The 17,385-nt window shown below is 40.8% G+C and overlaps 1 protein-coding gene and 1 pseudogene across 2 annotated transcripts in view; one reads left to right on the top strand and one right to left on the bottom strand.

The window, feature by feature from the left end:
- Positions 1-292: 292 nt before the first annotated feature.
- On the bottom strand, positions 293-1,831 carry LOC135511443 (probable ATP-dependent RNA helicase DDX49; annotated as a pseudogene).
- Positions 1,832-5,537: 3,706 nt separating this feature from the next.
- LOC135512640 (homer protein homolog 3-like) overlaps positions 5,538-17,385 on the top strand; it is a 51,702-nt gene continuing 39,854 nt past the window's right edge. Inside the window, exons 1-2 of one of the 2 annotated variants that reach the window (XM_064934869.1) lie at positions 5,538-5,755; positions 7,364-7,413. In XM_064934869.1, the coding sequence (XP_064790941.1) occupies positions 7,391-7,413 (23 nt within the window). In that variant the 5' untranslated portion in view covers positions 5,538-5,755; positions 7,364-7,390. The remainder of the gene's footprint in view (positions 5,756-7,363; positions 7,414-17,385) is intronic. The other variant, XM_064934870.1, reaches the window with a different exon arrangement.

The following is a 17,385-nucleotide window of genomic DNA, read 5'->3' as shown; positions in this document are numbered from 1 at the left end:
TGCCTTTTGTTTCTTTTGAATGCGTTTTTGCTTCATCAGTTTATTTTTCTGAATCCCATGTTGCGTCTTCTGAATGGTTTCATGTGCCTTCTCCCTGAACAACTTCTTCTCACCCCTTATCTTATCCAGTTCAGCCTTTCTTTCCAGGATCCTCTGACAGCATAGTAGTTGGAATGTCGGGAAAATCCCTTAAAAATCCCTTAGAACCCTTATCGCAGCAAAAAATGTAAGTCTGTCCTTGGTGTTGTGGCTCATGGTGTGTATATACTTACTTCCCCTCCAATCATATTCTCTAGTTGGTCTCCTTTTTCGAGTGAACATCTGCTGACTCCGGTTTCTGCAACACGAAAGGAATGGTGAGAAGTCACAGCTGTAATATGAGCCCATGTTATCCAAAGGCCACATGTTCACGAGGGGAAATGTCTATATAAACAGAATGTGTTCATACAATTTCACACTAGCGTCTGGCCACGTTGATTTGAGTCAGGATTTTCAACAGGATACTCCTTCAGTTTGGCCTCTGGACAAATGAGAAAGCAAAACAAATAATAATCTAGCTTTCCGCCCCAAGATCATATCCTAAGTGGTGATATTGCACTAATGGGAATGTCTGAATTGGAAAGGGTAGCAAGCAATACTAAATCAACTATGTGCAATCTATACTTTTCCATGGAGTAAATTTACACTTAACTGATCTTCCCCTCGATGGAATGAACCAAGTGGATGTCATACTGTGTCACCAGTGTGATTGAGACACCATGCCTTTCTGTAGACATATCAGAGAAAAGTGGATTGTGTTTTAAGTCTACAGTAACGGCCTGTGTGATAACAGACAGATACCGGAGGAATGTTACCTGCTCTGGCAGTTCGGCCGACTCTTGTGAATGTAGATCTTGGGCAGACCTGGCGTGTTGTGGTTGATGACAACCTGGACTGTTGGGATATCCAGGCCCTACATAATGAGATTCACAATGGTTAACCTTTCCATATATATTGAGAAATGTTATTTTTTGGTCTGATTATACACACTACCGTTGAACACTGAGCTTTCTTATCTGGAAGCTACATCAGTTGCAATCGGGTTTTTGAAGACACTGGACTTGAACTTTGCGAGGTTGGCAAAATGTTGTTTCTGTGAAAAAGGTAACTAGTGTCTTAATTCTGTGTACATTGTCCAAATTAACTTTACTTATTATGATGCGTGTTAAATGTGCTTTTAACCTGTCCTGTGACCCATTAATGAATACAAAGCTACAGTCTGAGCTCGGCTTGTTTACCCGCATCATCATTGAATGGAAGGAGAGTTGAATTTCTGCCGGATCATTGTGAGGATTTGGCAATTCCTGTAAGGAAGAATGCAATGCATTAATGATTCAATGTCTAACCATCATTCTATATTGATGTGTCTGAAGGCCATGATGCAGCAGCATGTTCTATTGGTTCTATTATAATCCACATAGTCATTGTTCTAGGTTCTTCAGTCATCTCCGAGTGAAGGAGTCCTTACTTGCAGGTCTTGGTGAAGATCATGATGGACCAGTCGTCATGCTCGTCTTAACTTCTGGATCAGATGCACCAGGTAGGCATCTTCCTCTGGCGTCAGGATGTACCTTTTGATCCAACTCCTCTGCTGTGCGGACCCTACGAGAAAAATGTTTACAATTTAAGTATGCAGAAGAAATGTAACTAAATTGGTTTGAAATCCTATTAGAAGGCAATACAAAAAAATAAACCCTAATGGTGGGGTGGGGGGGTAATCTGAGAACCCGAGGAAATAAAGGTTGTTCATGACACACTGTTTGGGTTGTCAGTGAAATCCTCACCTAGACATCCTCAAACATGGCCTTTGTGGCAGAAACAATATTTTTTAAATCTTTGTTTTACCAGAAACTGGATCTTCTTGATGCTGAATGTGTTGGAAATCTGAATGTGGTCTTCCTGGACTGGCTACAACAACGTGGGGCTTCATGGAGAGCTCCAAGGTCTATGTGATCATATGTGTATGGAACATCACCTGAACATGCTGGACAAATGAATAACAACGCAATAAAAGGCAGTGTCATTGGTAATCGAGATTACTCATTCCACCAATGATGCGGTTCCGCAAGCACATTGGTTTCCCCAGGACTCTGAACTGTTTGGCAATCTGGTAGGCCAATTCCCTGCAAAGGACACAAGTTTAAACATTACACCACATTGACCATTATATTACTTTGTTGTTTTCCAGAAGATATGCCTTTTTAAATGACATTTTGGTCAATTATTGCTCTAGAATTTATACTTAAATTATCTGAAGATGCCCAACATGGTAGGTGTGAGCACCAAACAAAAGATGCCATATGGGCCATCAGATCATTTCTGATTTGGTTTACATTGGTTGATTCAACAATCTGACAGCCCAAGAGAGGAGAAATCCAACATTTTACAAAGTTCCAGATGACAATTATATAGAATATACTTTATTTTGTGTTCAGAATTATCTGAACTGCCAGAAAATCATACTCTTGGTATTGTAAAATTGGTGCATTTTTTTGATGTCACTATGCTTCTTCAATGGATGACAGGATTGGTTGTTGGATACGCTCAAATTCGCCCATTCATTCTAGCCTGACCAAACACGTCTGGTCAGATGAGACTAAAATTGAGTTTTTGGCCATCAAGGAAAACGCTATGTCTGGCGCAAACCCAACACCTCTCATCATCCCGAGAATATCATCCCCACAGTGAAGCATGGTGGTGGCAACAGCATGCTGTGAGTATGTTTTTCATCTGCAGGGACTGGTAAACTGGTCAGAATTGAAGAAATGATGGATGGCGCTAAATACATGGAAATTCTTGAGGGAACCCTGTTTTAGTCTTCCAGAGATTTGAGACTGGGGCGCAAGTAGCCTAATGGTTAGAGCGTTGGACAAGTAACCAAAAGGTTGCAAGATCGAATCCCAGAGCCAACAATGTAGAAATCTGTTGTTCTGCCCCTGAACAAGGCAGTTAACCCACTGTTCCTAGGCTGTCATTGAAAATAAGAATTTGTTCTTAAACTGACTTGCCTAGTAAAATAAAACTGGGACAGAGGTTCACCTTCCAGCAGGACAATGACCCTAAGCATACATCACTTGAGGGGAAACATTTAAATGACTTGAAATGGCCTAGTCAAAGCCCAGACCTCTATCCAATTGAGAATCTGTGGTATGACTTAAAGATTGCTGTACACCTGCGGAACCCATCCAACTTGGAGGAGCTGGAGCAGTTTTGCCTTGAGGAATGGGCAAGAATCCCAGTGGCTAGATGTGCCAAGCTTATAGACATACCCCAAGAGACTTGCAGCTGTAATTGCTGCAAAAGGTGGCTCTACAAAGTATTGACTTAGGGGGGAGTGAATAGCTATGCACGCTCAAGTTCTGTTTTTTGGGGTCTTAGTTCTTGTTTGTTTCACACAAAAAATTGCATCTTCAAGGTGGTATGCATGTTGTGTAAATCAAATGACACAACCCCCCCCCCCCCCCCAAAAAAATAACTATTTTAATTCCAGGTTGTAAGGCAACAAAATAGGAAAAATGCCAAGGGGGTAAATAGAGTAGCACAGAAGTGGTCATATGCTGAGGCAGTGAAGAAAATAGAGGAAGATGGGTCAAGGTGGAGGGATTCTGAGAGGAGTGGTGTGAGTAGTCATCTCTGTATTTATCAATGATGTCGCTCTTGCTGCTGGTGATTCTCTGATCCACCTCTATGCAGACGACACTATTCTGTATACATCTGGCCCTTTGGGACACTGTGCTAACAAACCTTCAAACGAGCTTCAACGCCATACAACACTCCTTCCATGGCCTCCAACTGCTTTTAAATGCTAGTAAATCTAAGTGCATGCTCTTCAACCGATTGCTGCCCGCACCCTCCCGCCCGACTAGCATCACTACTCTGGATGGGTTCTGACCTAAAATATGTGGACAACTACAAATACCTTGGTGTCTGGTTAGACTGTAAACTCTCCTTCCAGACTCACATTAAGCATCTCCAATCCATAATTACATCTAGAATCGGCTTCTTATTTCGCAACAAAGCCTCCTTCACTCATGCCGCCAAACTTACCCTCATAAAGCTGACTCTCCTACCAATCCTTGACATTGGCGATGTCATTTACAAAATAGCCCCCAACACTCTACTCAGCAAACTGTATGCAGTCTATCACAGTGCCATCCATTTTATCACCAAAGCCCCATATACTACCCACTACTGCGACCTGTATGCTCTCGTTGGCTGGCCCTCACTACATATCCGTCGCCAAACCCACTGGCTCCAGGTCATCTATAAGTGTATTTAGGTGTAAGAGACTTGCCATCAGAAGAGTTACAGGGTGTGTTAAGTGGTAGTGTCCCATCCTTTCAGGCTGTAGGACTAAATAGATTTGAATAGTGGAGTATGGTATTCATACTTTTTTTGTGAGTGTAGCGTTAGATGGTAAGGTAATTGTTGTAGTATTAAATGTTTTTGTTGATAAAAAAATAAGCCAAGTATAAGGGAGTTATACTCCAGTCTAGTAGGTGGCGATAATGCAACATTTATTGGATGCCAACTGCCGTTAAACCTCATCGAAGAAGAAACAACTCCCTCTCACCTGGTTGTCTAGGTCTTAATAGAAAAGAAAACGGTGGAATGAGTTTGACGCACCTGATTTACATTTACAAGATGTATTTCTATATTGTATTAATGCCTTAGGGAGCTTTTCAACATGATGCCAAATACACACCAAAATAATATGAACACCTTGTTTCAAGCATATTTTTGAGCACCTACATGTCCCAAAGGCTTAGAGATTGAAGGAAGACAAAAATAAAATGCTTCAGAGACATTTACACGGACCTTTCAAGGACAGCTCAGGGGGAGTTTTTGGAACCACAGGAGAGAGAAAAACGTACGAAGTACAGCAATTAAAAACATGTATGATTTAGGTTTACCTTAATAGGCAGAGCATTTTTTATTCCAAACAGCAATTACAATGTACTTTTACACCCATAATGTGAATGTATTCCTCATTTCAGCCATCAATCGCTGGAAATATACTTATTTTAATCCCATTATGTCAATCAAACCTCATTACAAGTGGGGAGAGTGCTTTCAAGACAACCTGCAAGCCATTAGAATATTATATTTCACATTTCAAATTGCGTAAAGTGGGTTAGGTTAGAGGCAATGTAATTTGATTCGTCAAACAGCAGCCAGTAGGTGGTGTTAGACTTAGTGTCTCTGTCTCATTGAGCAAGGACAATTCTTGAATGGGATACCGGAATGGGCAGAGCAGGGGGAAACAACAAACTGCAGAAGGATCTCATTACCGTGCGCTGACACTTAGCAGAGGCTGAACGCATTTATACTTTTGTAGAACATAGTTCCCTCATGTTTTTGAGAGGCGTTAAATCACAAGATTAGTGTGCCACCACAAAGGAAGAGCGACAAAGAACGGGATTCGAAGGACAAAGGAAAGCTGTTTTAATTGATTTCAAACAACAGAACTACTACAATTGGGAAAACATTACATGTTTTCTAGTACATTTTTCTCCCACTGAACGTTTGCGGTATTCCTGTTAGAGAAATGTAATGCAACGTACTGTACAATTATAAAGGAATTCACTTTACAGTGACATTCGAGACAATTTGTTAACCATCTATTCGGAGACAAAGAGCAAGACATTACCTATCGCTTGAGATAAGACTGGAATTTATATTCTGCAAGGACACGAAAAGCGTTCAACAATATGGGGTGAGTGCACTGCAGCTTCATAGTTTCTCAAATCAAGTTGCGCTTTCTCTACAATCTCTTGAAAAGGCAAAGACAAAAAGTGAAGTTTGGGATGAGTTCAGGGTGGTATGTATAAATTACCCATGTTTTTGTATGAATTTGATTGGAAATCTTCTTTAAGATGTGGCATATTATCGCCCTAATGTATGGGCGTAATGTATGCATGCATTGACCCCCCCCCAAAAAAATCTCTGAATTCTTTAATGTTTTGTACATAAGTCTTAATCTTTTCTTAATGATCTCATTTGAAAGAAGGGTTTAATCTTATTTCTTTTTCTTATGACCTCATTTCAGCGCCGTCAGCCTTTAAGCAGCATGGTTGTTGCCCTCAGTCTACTGTATGAATGTTCACCTTGACTATGGCTACATTGTTCCACACTGTCAAAGACATGTCATACTGATGTGTTGAAATAATCCGATTAAAATGCCACAGTTCACATACGCAGAAATGTTGATGACTTTGGTTGTATTGTGTGGGGCAATAGCCTAGCATTTCAGAATTTACTCTAATTCTTAGCCCTTTTCTCCAATTAATATTTACTTATGTTTACCTTGGTAACAGACAGCTTTGGAAGCCACCTCATAATTTGATAGTCAAGCTGTGCTGAAGGCTCCATAGCTCAATAATGGACTAAAGAAGCCTAAAGTTACTCCTTTCAAGGGCCTTACATGTTCTTTTTAGAGGCGAATTGGCACTGGCAGCCAAATACTCCATTTAAATGTGAATCGATTCTCAATAGTGGTACGGATCTAGAAACATAAAGACCTCTACTTTCATATCACATCAAAATATTTTCATAAATGCAAAATATACACTCACTGTACACTGTTTTAACACAGTTGCAGCACACAGTATTTTTCAGGGACAACACTTTTGTGCCATCTGTCTTCCGTTTACACACAGGTGTTCGGAAGACGCAGATGGCAAATTAGCACAGGTAGGCTATGCCTCTGTCTTTGTCTGTTGTCCGTACACAAGCGCTGTAAACATGGAAATATGGCTGTGTGGGAAGCCTATAAAGGTGTAATAAATTAACTTTTTATTTTTTACTCATTCGTATTTCTCGCTGATATGAACGATTATGTTTCCAAAAACATACCACAAGCGAAGTGTTTTGACGTTCAGAACGAGCGTCGGGGCTGTTAACGAAACTTCCCCAGCCAGAGGATATTTTTGTCAATAGGAGCTAAAGGTAGTTAGCATCTATGAATGGGTTAAAGGCTCCATTGATGGTGAAATCATTAGTTGAAAGATTTATGTTGCCTCTTTGAATTATTTAACTAATGATATTTAAGAAGGGCCTTGGGGCCTTGGAAACCAAATGTGAGTGGTTTAGTGTATTGTAAGTATGTCTGGGCAAGGATGCAGTCAGCTCGGCTTCAGAGAAACTAGTGCTGTCTTTAGTTCCCATAGTTCTCCACTACAGACAAAGGTTGGGAAAGAAGAAAAACTATTCTAACCTCATGCTGTTTTCATTTGACCTTGAAAAACCTCCATGATTTTTAAAGTTTATTCCACTTTTTTTTTAAAGGTCTAATTTGAAGTGTTACCTTCTTTTTTCATCACAGAAAAGGAGCCTTCCCTGAGCTGTAAACATGTATCCGTCACACAGAGAAAGGTATTATTGGTACATGTCATATGTGTTGTGCTAATTCATTGTCCATTTGCCCTGTCCCCAAAAATGTGCCCCTCATCTACAAGTCTCCCCTCCCAATTGGCCCATCTTGTCACGTTATGTATGCTCTTATCATATTCTAATCCAGGGATAAAAATTAGAACCCCTACAGTATGGGCGGCAGGTAGCCTAGTGGTTAGAGCGTTGGACTAGTAACCGAAAGGTTGCAATATCAAATCCCCGAGCTGACATTCTGTCGTTCTGCCCCTGAACAGGGCAGTTAACCCACTGTTCCTAGGCCATCATTGAAAATAAGAATGTGTTCTTAACTGACTTGCCTTATCTCAGCTCACTGGTCACCATAGCAGCATGCGCTCCAGCAAGTATATTTCACTCATCACCCCCAAAGCCAATTCCTCCTTTGGCTGCCTTTTTTTCCAGTTCTCTGCTGCCAATGACTGGAACGAATTGCAAAAACCACTGAAGCTGGAGACTCATATCTCTCTCTCCATCTTTAAGCACCAGCTGTCAGAGCAGATCACAGATCACTGCACCTGTGCCAAGCCCATCTGTAAATAGCCCATCCAACTACCTCATCCCCATACTGTTTTTTTTCTTTCTTCTCCTTTGCACCCCAGTATCTCTACTTCCACATTCATCTTCTGCACATCTATCACTCCAGTGTTTAATTGCTCAATTGTAATTGTTTGCCATTATGGCCTATTTATTGCCTTACCTCCCTTATCTTACCTCCTTTGCACACACTGTATTTTAACTTTTCTATTGGTGTTATTGACTGTATATTTGTTTATTCCATGTGTAACTCTGTGTTGTTGTTTGTGTCGCTTTGCTTTATCTTGGCCAGGTCGCAGTTGTAAATGAGAACTTGTTCTCAACTGGAATAAAAAAGATGAGGCATGAAAAATCCAGTTTGGACTTCATTTAAATAAAGGTAAAATAAAAAATGAAGTCCAAACTGGATTTTTCATGCCTCATCTTTTTTATTTCATCTTTAGATAGGCCAGTTGAGAACAAGTTCTCATTTACAACTGCGACCTGGCCAAGATAAAGCAAAAGTGCGACACAAACAACAACACAGAGTTACACATGGAATAAACAAATATACAGTCAATAACACTGATAGAAAAGTTAAAATACAGTGTGTGCAAAGGAGGTAAGATAAGGGAGGTAAGGCAATAAATGGGCCATAATGGCAAATAATTACAATTGAGCAATTAAACACTGGAGTGATAGATGTGCAGAAGATGAATGTGGAAGTAGAGATACTGGGGTGCAAAGCAGAAGAAGAAAAAAAACAGTATGGGGATGAGGTAGTTGGATGGGCTATGTACAGATGCAGTAATCTGTGAGCTGCTCTGACAGCTGGTGCTTAAAGATGGTGAGAGAGATATGAGTCTCCAGCTTCAGTGGTTTTTGCAATTCATTCCAGTCATTGGCAGCAGAGAACTGGAAAAAAAGGTGGCCAAAGGAGGAATTGGCTTTGGGGGTGATGAGTGAAATATACTTGCTGGAGTGCGTGCTGCTATGATGACCAGTGAGCTGAGATAAGGCGGGGCTTTACCTAGCCAAGACTTATAGATACCCGAGAGCCAGTGGGTTTGGCGACGAATATGAAGCAAGGGCCAGCCAACGAGAGCATGCAGGTCGCAGTGGTGGGTAGTATATGGGGCTTTGGTGACAAAACGGATGGCACTGTGATAGACTGCATCCAGTTTGCTGAGTCGAGTGTTGGAGGCTATTTTGTAAATTACATCACCGAAGTCAAGGATCAGTAGGATAGTCAGTTTTATGAAGGTATGTTTGGCAGCATGAGTGAAGTATGCTTTGTTGCGAAATAGGAAGCCGATCCTAGATTTCATTTTGGATTGGAGATGCTTAATGTGAGTCTGGAAGGAGTGTTTACAATCTAACCAGACACCTAGGTATTTGTAGTTGTCCACATATTCTAAGTCAGAACCGTCCAGAATAGTGATGCTGGATGGGCGGGCAGGTGCGGGCAGCGATCGGTTGAAGAGCATGCATTTAGTTTTCATTGCATTTAAGACCAGTTGAAGGCCACGGAAGGGGAGTTAGTGCCTTGCGAAAGTATTCGGCCCCCTTGAACTTTGCGACCTTTTGCGACATTTCAGGCTTCCTCCTTGCAAAACAGCTCGAGCTCAGTGAGGTTGGATGGAGAGCATTTGTGAACAGCAGTTTTCAGTTCTTTCCACAGATTCTCGATTGGAATCAGGTCTGGACTTTGACTTGGCCATTCTAACACCTGGATATGTTTATTTTTGAACCATTCCATTGTAGATTTTGCTTTATGTTTTGGATCATTGTCTTATTGGAAGACAAATCTCCGTCCCAGTCTCAGGTCTTTTGCAGACTCCATCAGGTTTTCTTCCAGAATGGTCCTGTATTTGGCTCCATCCATCTTCCCATCAATTTTAACCATCTTCCCTGTCCCTGCTGAAGAAAAGCAGGCCCAAACCATGATGCTGCCACCACCATGTTTGACAGTGGGTATGGTGTGTTCAGGGTGATGAGCTGTGTTGCTTTTACACCAAACATAACATTTTGCATTGTTGCCAAAAAGTTCAATTTTGGTTTCATCTGACCAGAGCACCTTCTTCCACATGTTTGGTGTGTCTCCCAGGTGGCTTGTGGCAAACTTTAAACAACACTTTTTATGGATATCTTTAAGAAATGGCTTTCTTCTTGCCACTCTTCCATAAAGGCCAGATTTGTGCAATATACGACTGATTGTTGTCCTATGGACAGAGTCTCCCACCTCAGCTGTAGATCTCTGCAGTTCATCCAGTGTGATCATGGGCCTCTTGGCTGCATCTCTGATCAGTCTTCTCCTTGTATGAGCTGAAAGTTTAGAGGGACGGCCAGGTCTTGGTAGATTTGCAGTGGTCTGATACTCCTTCCATTTCAATATTATCGCTTGCACAGTGCTCCTTGGGATGTTTAAAGCTTGGGAAATCTTTTTGTATCCAAATCCGGCTTTAAACTTCTTCACAACAGTATCTCGGATCTGCCCGGTGTGTTCCTTGTTCTTCATGATGCTCTCTGCGCTTTTAACGGACCTCTGAGACTATCACAGTGCAGGTGCATTTATACGGATATCACACAGGTGGATTGTATTTATCATCATTAGTCATTTAGGTCAACATTGGATCATTCAGAGATCCTCACTGAACTTCTGGAGAGAGTTTACTGCACTGAAAGTAAAGGGGCTGAATAATTTTGCACGCCCAATTTTTCAGTTTTTGATTTGTTAAAGAAGTTTGAAATATCCAATAAATGTCGTTCCACTTCATGATTGTGTCCCACTTGTTGTTGATTCTTCACAAAAAATACAGTTTTATATCTTTATGTTTGAAGCCTGAAATGTGGCAAAAGGTCGCAAAGTTCAAGGGGGCCGAATACTTTCGCAAGGCACTGTATATGGCATTGAAGCTCATCTGGAGGTTAGTTAACTCAGTGTCCAAAGAAGGGCCAGAAGTATACAGAAGGGTGTCGTCTGCGTAGAGGGGGATCAGGGAATCACCAGCTGCAAGAGCGACATCATTGATGTTTACAGAGAAAAGAGTCGGCCTGAGAATTGATCCCTGTGGCACCCCCATAGATTCTGCCAGAGGTCCGGACAACAGGCCCTCCGATTTGACACATTGAACTCTTATCAGAGAAGTAGTTGGTGAACCAGGCGAGGCAGTCCTTTGAGAAACCACGGCTTCTGAGTCTGCCGATAAGAATGTGGTGATTGACAGAGTCGAAAGCCTTGGCCAGGTTGATGAAGACAGCTGCACAGTACTGTCTCTTTTCGATGGCGGTTATGATATCATTTAGGACCTTGAGCGTGGGTAAGGTGCACCCATGACCAGCTCGGAAACCAGATTGCATAGCGAAGAAGGTACGGTGGGATTCGAAATGGCCGTGATCTGTTTGTTAACTTGGCTTTCGAAGACCTTAGAAAAACAGGATAGGATAGGTCTGTGACAATTTGGGTCTAGAGTGTCTCCCCCTTTGAGGAGGGGGATGACAGCGGCAGCTTTCCAATCTTTGGGGATCTCAGACGATACGAGAGAGCGGTTGAACAGGCTAGTAATAGTGGTTGCAACAATTGCGGCGGATAATTTTAGAAAGAGATGGTCCAGATTGTCTAGCCCGGCTGATTTGTAGGGGTCCATATTTTGCAGCTCTTTCAGAACATTGGCTATCTGGATTTGAGTGAAGGAGAAATGGGGGAGGCTTGGGCAAGTTGCTGAGGGCTGTTGACCGGGGTAGGGGTAGCCTGGTGGATAGCATGGCCAGCCATAGAAAAATGCTTATTGAAAATCTCAATTATCGTGGATTTTATTGGTGGTGACAGTGTTTCCTAGGCTCAGTGCAGTGGGCAGCTGGGAGGAGGTGCTCTTATTCTCCATGGACTTTACAGTGTCCCAGAACTTTCTGGAGATTTGGTTACTGCACTGAGATGCATTTACCCTGAACTTGTCCTCATAAATTATTGCATTGTGTCAAAGACATTGTGCCTAAACCAGTTGTCCCAAAAATAGGATTTGTTTTGCGTTGTGCAAGCGTGAGTAAAATTGAGACAAAGTGTGAGACAAAGTATATATTCCATGAAATAGTATTTTGTGGCCTATAGCTTATTGCTCAATGAGAATTCTGAGGTTGAGGAAGTGCTTACTAATTGCTGTTTTTGGGATCTTTGCTATTGCTTATGCATGTAATATTCTCTCTCCTTTCACTTTAATTTCTTGACTACAACATTTTATCAGTCAGACATATGCAAGAGCCTACTGACCAAGTTAAGAGCCTGCACTTCATAATACAAGTGAAGATGATGCTAAGAAGGTTTTGACAAGTTTCCAGATTATTTAGAAAAAGGCAATGTTGTATTGTTAACATTCTTAAGTTGTTGAGAATTCCATTTGATGAGAACATAATTTGGTCCCTGGAGAGGAATGTGTGGATTAAAGAATGAAACACCTTAGCGCCTTGATAGAAGACCATATGTGAGCTGAGATGTCTACTTGTTGTTGAGTAGTAGTGAGTTAGCGTTTCCACTGTGCTATTTTGGTATTTAGTTGTGCAGTGTCATGTTGCTGAAATGGCCGGACACTTTCTCTGGCTCAGGAATGTTGACGTGAGGCTCACTCGACTCTCAGGGTGTCATAGGAATGAAATTAAAGGAGGACTAGAGTTAAAATTTCTGGAAAGGAATAGGGGCAATTCCACAGTAACAGAATTGCACTGACTCAAATGTATGCCAAACAAAAAACATTGATTTTAAAGTTTAACAAACCATATAACACTGTTCACAAGGACTACTTTTAACAATTTACACTGAACATTTTACAAAAACACATTTACTAGAAGAACTGTGCAGATGAAAATTTCGTAACTGAATTTTGGTACAATTTATGTGACGGTTTCCAAAAATGTTGTTAAATATCTGCTCAGAATTATGATTCAAGATGTCTGCAGAATGAATGGGGTATCAGCTATGACATGGCACCTTGAGTTTGAATTTTTTTCAATTTTCGTTATTGAACTAATGTCGGTGAAGTGGATTTACATCCGGTAACAGAATTGTGGTTACGGAATTTCATCATTGGTCCCTGATCTGTACCACACAGAAATGTATATTTATGGTTATGAGTATAATTCAGTTCATGGTGATGTATCCTAAATAGGTACACAAAGGTAGAAATATGCAATATCCTCCTTTTGCGTATTTGGGTATTATTCTACACACTGGCTATTATTTTAAAGAGCTCGTCCACCAAACGACCAAACAGGACCAAATCTCAACCAATCATAGACGTCTATGTTCCACAAGTTTGGACATCAAAGTAGAGCACAGTAGAGCACAATAGAGTACAGTAAAGTTCAGGAGAGTATAGTTTAGTACAGTACATTAGTGTACTCGACTCTAGTATGCTCTACTGTGTGCTGTACTGAACTATACTCTCCTGAACTTTACTCTACTCAATTCTACTGTACAGGACTGTACTGAACTGTACTCTACTTTTCTTTACTGTACTGTGCTCTACTGTACTGTGCTGTGCTGTCCAAACTTGTAAAACACAGATGTCTGATCCAGACCAAATCTGAACTAGAGGTTGACCGATTCTGATTTTTCAACGCCAATACCGATTATTGGAGGACAAAAAAGCCGATACCGATTTAATCGGACGATTTTTAAAATGTATTTGTAATAATGACAATTACAACAATACTGAATGAACACTTATTTTAACTTAATATAATACATCAATAAAAACAAATTTAGCCTCGAATAAATAATAAACATGTTCAATTTGGTTTAAATAATGCAAAAACAAAGTGTTGGAGAAGAAAGTAAAAGTGCAATATGTGCCATGAAAAAAAGCTAACGTTTTTAAGTTCCTTGCTCAGAACATGAGAACATATTGTTCCTTTTAACATGAGTCTTCAATATTCCCAGGTAAGAAGTTTTAGGTTGCAGATATTATAGGAATTATAGGACTATTTCTCTCTATACCATTTGTATTTCATATACCTTTGGCTATTGGATGTTCTTATAGGAACTTTAGTATTGCCAGTGTAATGGTATAGCTTCCGTACTTCTCCTCACTCCTGCCTGGGCTCAAACCAGGAACACAACGACAACAGCCACCCTCGAAGCAGCGTTACCCATGCAGAGCAAGGGGAACAACTACTCCAAGTCTCAGAGCGAGTGACGTTTGAAACGCTATTAGCGCGTACCCCGCTAACTAGCTAGCCATTTCACATCACATCGTTACACCAGCCTAATCTCGGGAGTTGATAGGCTTGAAGTCATAAACAGCAGAGCTGCTGGCAAAATGCACGAAAGTGCTGTTTGAATGAATGCTTATGAGCCTGCTGGTGCCTACCATCGCTCAGTCAGACTGCTCTATCAGATAATAGACTTAATTATAACATAATAACACGCAGAAATGCGAGCCTTAGGTCATTAATGTGGTCGAATCCGGAAACTATCATCTCGAAAACAAGACGTTTATTCTTTCAGTGAAATACAGAACCGTTACGTATTTTATCTAACGGGTGGCATCCATCAGTCTAAATATTCCTGTCACATTGCACAACCTTCAATGTCATGTCATAATTACGTAAAGGTCTGTCAAATTAGTTCACAATGAGCCAGGGGGCCCAAACTGTTGCATATACCCCAACTCTGCATGCTATGAACGCAAGAGAAGTGACACAATTTCACCTGGTTAATATTGCCTGCTAACCTGGACTTCTTTAAGATAAATATGCAGGTTTAAAAATATATACTTCTGTGTATTGATTTTAAGAAAGGCATTGGTGTTTATGGTTAGGTACACGTTGGCGCAACGACAGTCCTTTTTCGCGAATGCGCACTGCATCTATTATATGCAACGCAGGACACTAGATAAACTAGTAATATCATCAACCATGTGTAGTTATAACTAGTGATTATGACTGATTAAGTTTAATGCTAGCTGTCAACTTACCTTGGCTTCTTACTTCATTCGAGTAAAAGGCGGGCTCCTCGTGAGGCAGGTGGTTCGAGCATTGGACTAGTTAACCATAAGGTTGCAAGATTAAATCCATGAGCTGACAAGGTAAAAAATGTGTTGTTCTGCCCCTGAACAAGGCAGTTAACCCACCGTTCCTAGGCTGTCATTGAAAGTAAGAATGTGTTAACTGACTTGCCTAGTTAAATAAAGATTAAATAAAGGTGTCATTTTTATTTTATTTTAATTAAATGTAAAAATAATCGGCGTCCAAAATTACCGATTTCCGATTGTTATGAAAACTTGAAATTGGCCCTAATTAATCGGCCATTCCGATTTAAATCGGTCAACCTTTAATCTGAACCAATCATGGACGTCTATGTTTGGGCTGAATGAAGAACATTTTGAAATCAAGGCCAGGGCAGACTGACCAAATTACTGATTTGGTAACAGAATTGTCCATTTAAATCACTTAAGATCTCTTAAACTGAGTTGGTATCAGTAAAAACACTAACTAATTGGTTGGTCAACCTTTACTTTTTACTTCTGTGAACTTTTGTTATCCACCCTCACGAGGGAGATAAATTACAAAATTTCTTAAAGATGTGTGGGTTTTTGGTATTGGAATTTGAAGGCATCAGGCATTCTTAAACTTAGAGGCAAGAAAAAAATGTCAACTAAATATACAGTGCATTCGGAAAGTATTAAGACCCCTTGACTTTTTCCGCATTTTGTTACGTTGCAGCCTTATTCCAAAATGGATTAAATAATTGTTTTTCGCTCATCAATCTACACGCAATACCCTATAATGACAGTATTCAGACCCTTTGCTATGATACTCAAAATTGAGCTCAGGTGCATCTTGTTTCCATTGATCCTCCTTGAGATATTTCTACAACTTGATTGGAGTCCACCTGTGGTAAAGCTCAAGAGACAGTAATGTGTCAAGGTACAGATCTGGGGAAGGGTACCAAAAAATGTCTGCAACATTGAAGATCCCCAAAAACACAGTGGCTTCCATCATTCTTAAATTGAAGAAGTTTGGAACCACCAAGACTCTTTCTAGAGCTGGCTGCCCGGCCAAACTGAGCAATCGGGGAGAAGGGCCTTGTCAGGGAGGTGACCAAGAACACAATGGTCACTTTGACAGGGCTCCAGAGTTTCTCTGTGGAGATGGTTGTCCTTCTGTAAGGTTTCCCCACCTCTGCAGCACTCCACCAACCAAGCCTTTATGTTAGAGTGGCCAGACGGAAGCCACTCCTCTGTAAATGGCACATGATAGCCCTCTTGGAGTTTGCCAAAAGGCACCTTAAGGACTTGGAGCAAAGTACAGAGAGATCCTTGATGAAAACCTGCTCCAGAGCGCTCAGGACCTCAGACTGGGGTGAAAGTTCACCTTTCCAAGGGGACAACGACTCTAAGCTCACAGCCAAGACAATTCAGGAGTGGCTTCAGGACAAGTCTCTGAATGTCCTTGAGGGGCCTAGCCAGAGCCCGGACTTGAACCCGATCGAACATCTCTGGAGAGACCTGACAATAGCTGTGCAGCGATGCTCCCCATCCAACCTGACAGAGCTTGAAAGGATCTGCAGAAAAAATGTGAGAAACTCCCCAAATACAGGTGTGCCAAGCTTGTAGCGTCATACCCAAGAAGACTCGAGGCTGTAATCACTGCCAAAGGTGTTTCAACAAAGTTCTAAGTAAATGGTCTGAATACTTATGTAATATTTCAATTTTTTTATACATTTGCTAAAAATGGGGGGGGAACAATTGAATCTATTTTAGAATACGGCTGTAACGTAAGAAAATTTGGAAAAGGTCAAGAGGTCTTAATATTTTCCGAATGCTCTGTAAGTGTTGATATTAGTTGGCCGGGGTCTTTTATTCTTTCAACATTGTTATGAGGTTAAGACTTTTTCGGGTAAATGTTTTCTAAGACTCCTTTTCCATCAGTTGAACAAGAAATCAAAGCCTTTGCTTTATTACAATTTTTTAGATTGGAAATGGTTCAAAAATGTATCTGTGCCTTAACCTCTCAAAATATAGACTCTTAGCTTTTATTTGACACCCACTTTGTCATGCTCCTATAAACTTCACACGTTGGTGCTCATGGATCCTTTTACATGGAACTGACCATAGTCCCCTGAGTGGCATCCCCGTAATGCTTACAGCAGGGGTAACAACTTTAGTCTTTTTACCTCAGGGGCCATTTATATAGTTGTCGGCGGAAAACATTGCGAAACAACTCCCATTATTCTATTACCTACATTCAAATATAGCACAAGATTACAATAGCCTAATTGATTTCACAGTTTTAGAGTCAGCTATTTTTTTTTTTTTTATATCATCGGATCTTTTCAAATAATCAGAGATATTATAATGGGGGATATTTACACCCCAGAACTTCTGCATGAAGTAGGTCATTTAGAATCTTATATCATTGGTCCAATTA

This window comes from Oncorhynchus masou, chromosome 24 (genome assembly GCF_036934945.1).
Source record: "Oncorhynchus masou masou isolate Uvic2021 chromosome 24, UVic_Omas_1.1, whole genome shotgun sequence".
In the NCBI taxonomy this organism is placed as follows: Eukaryota; Metazoa; Chordata; class Actinopteri; order Salmoniformes; family Salmonidae; genus Oncorhynchus; species Oncorhynchus masou.
Note: the sequence above shows the minus strand (reverse complement) of the source record. Positions and strands in the feature narration are given on the sequence as shown.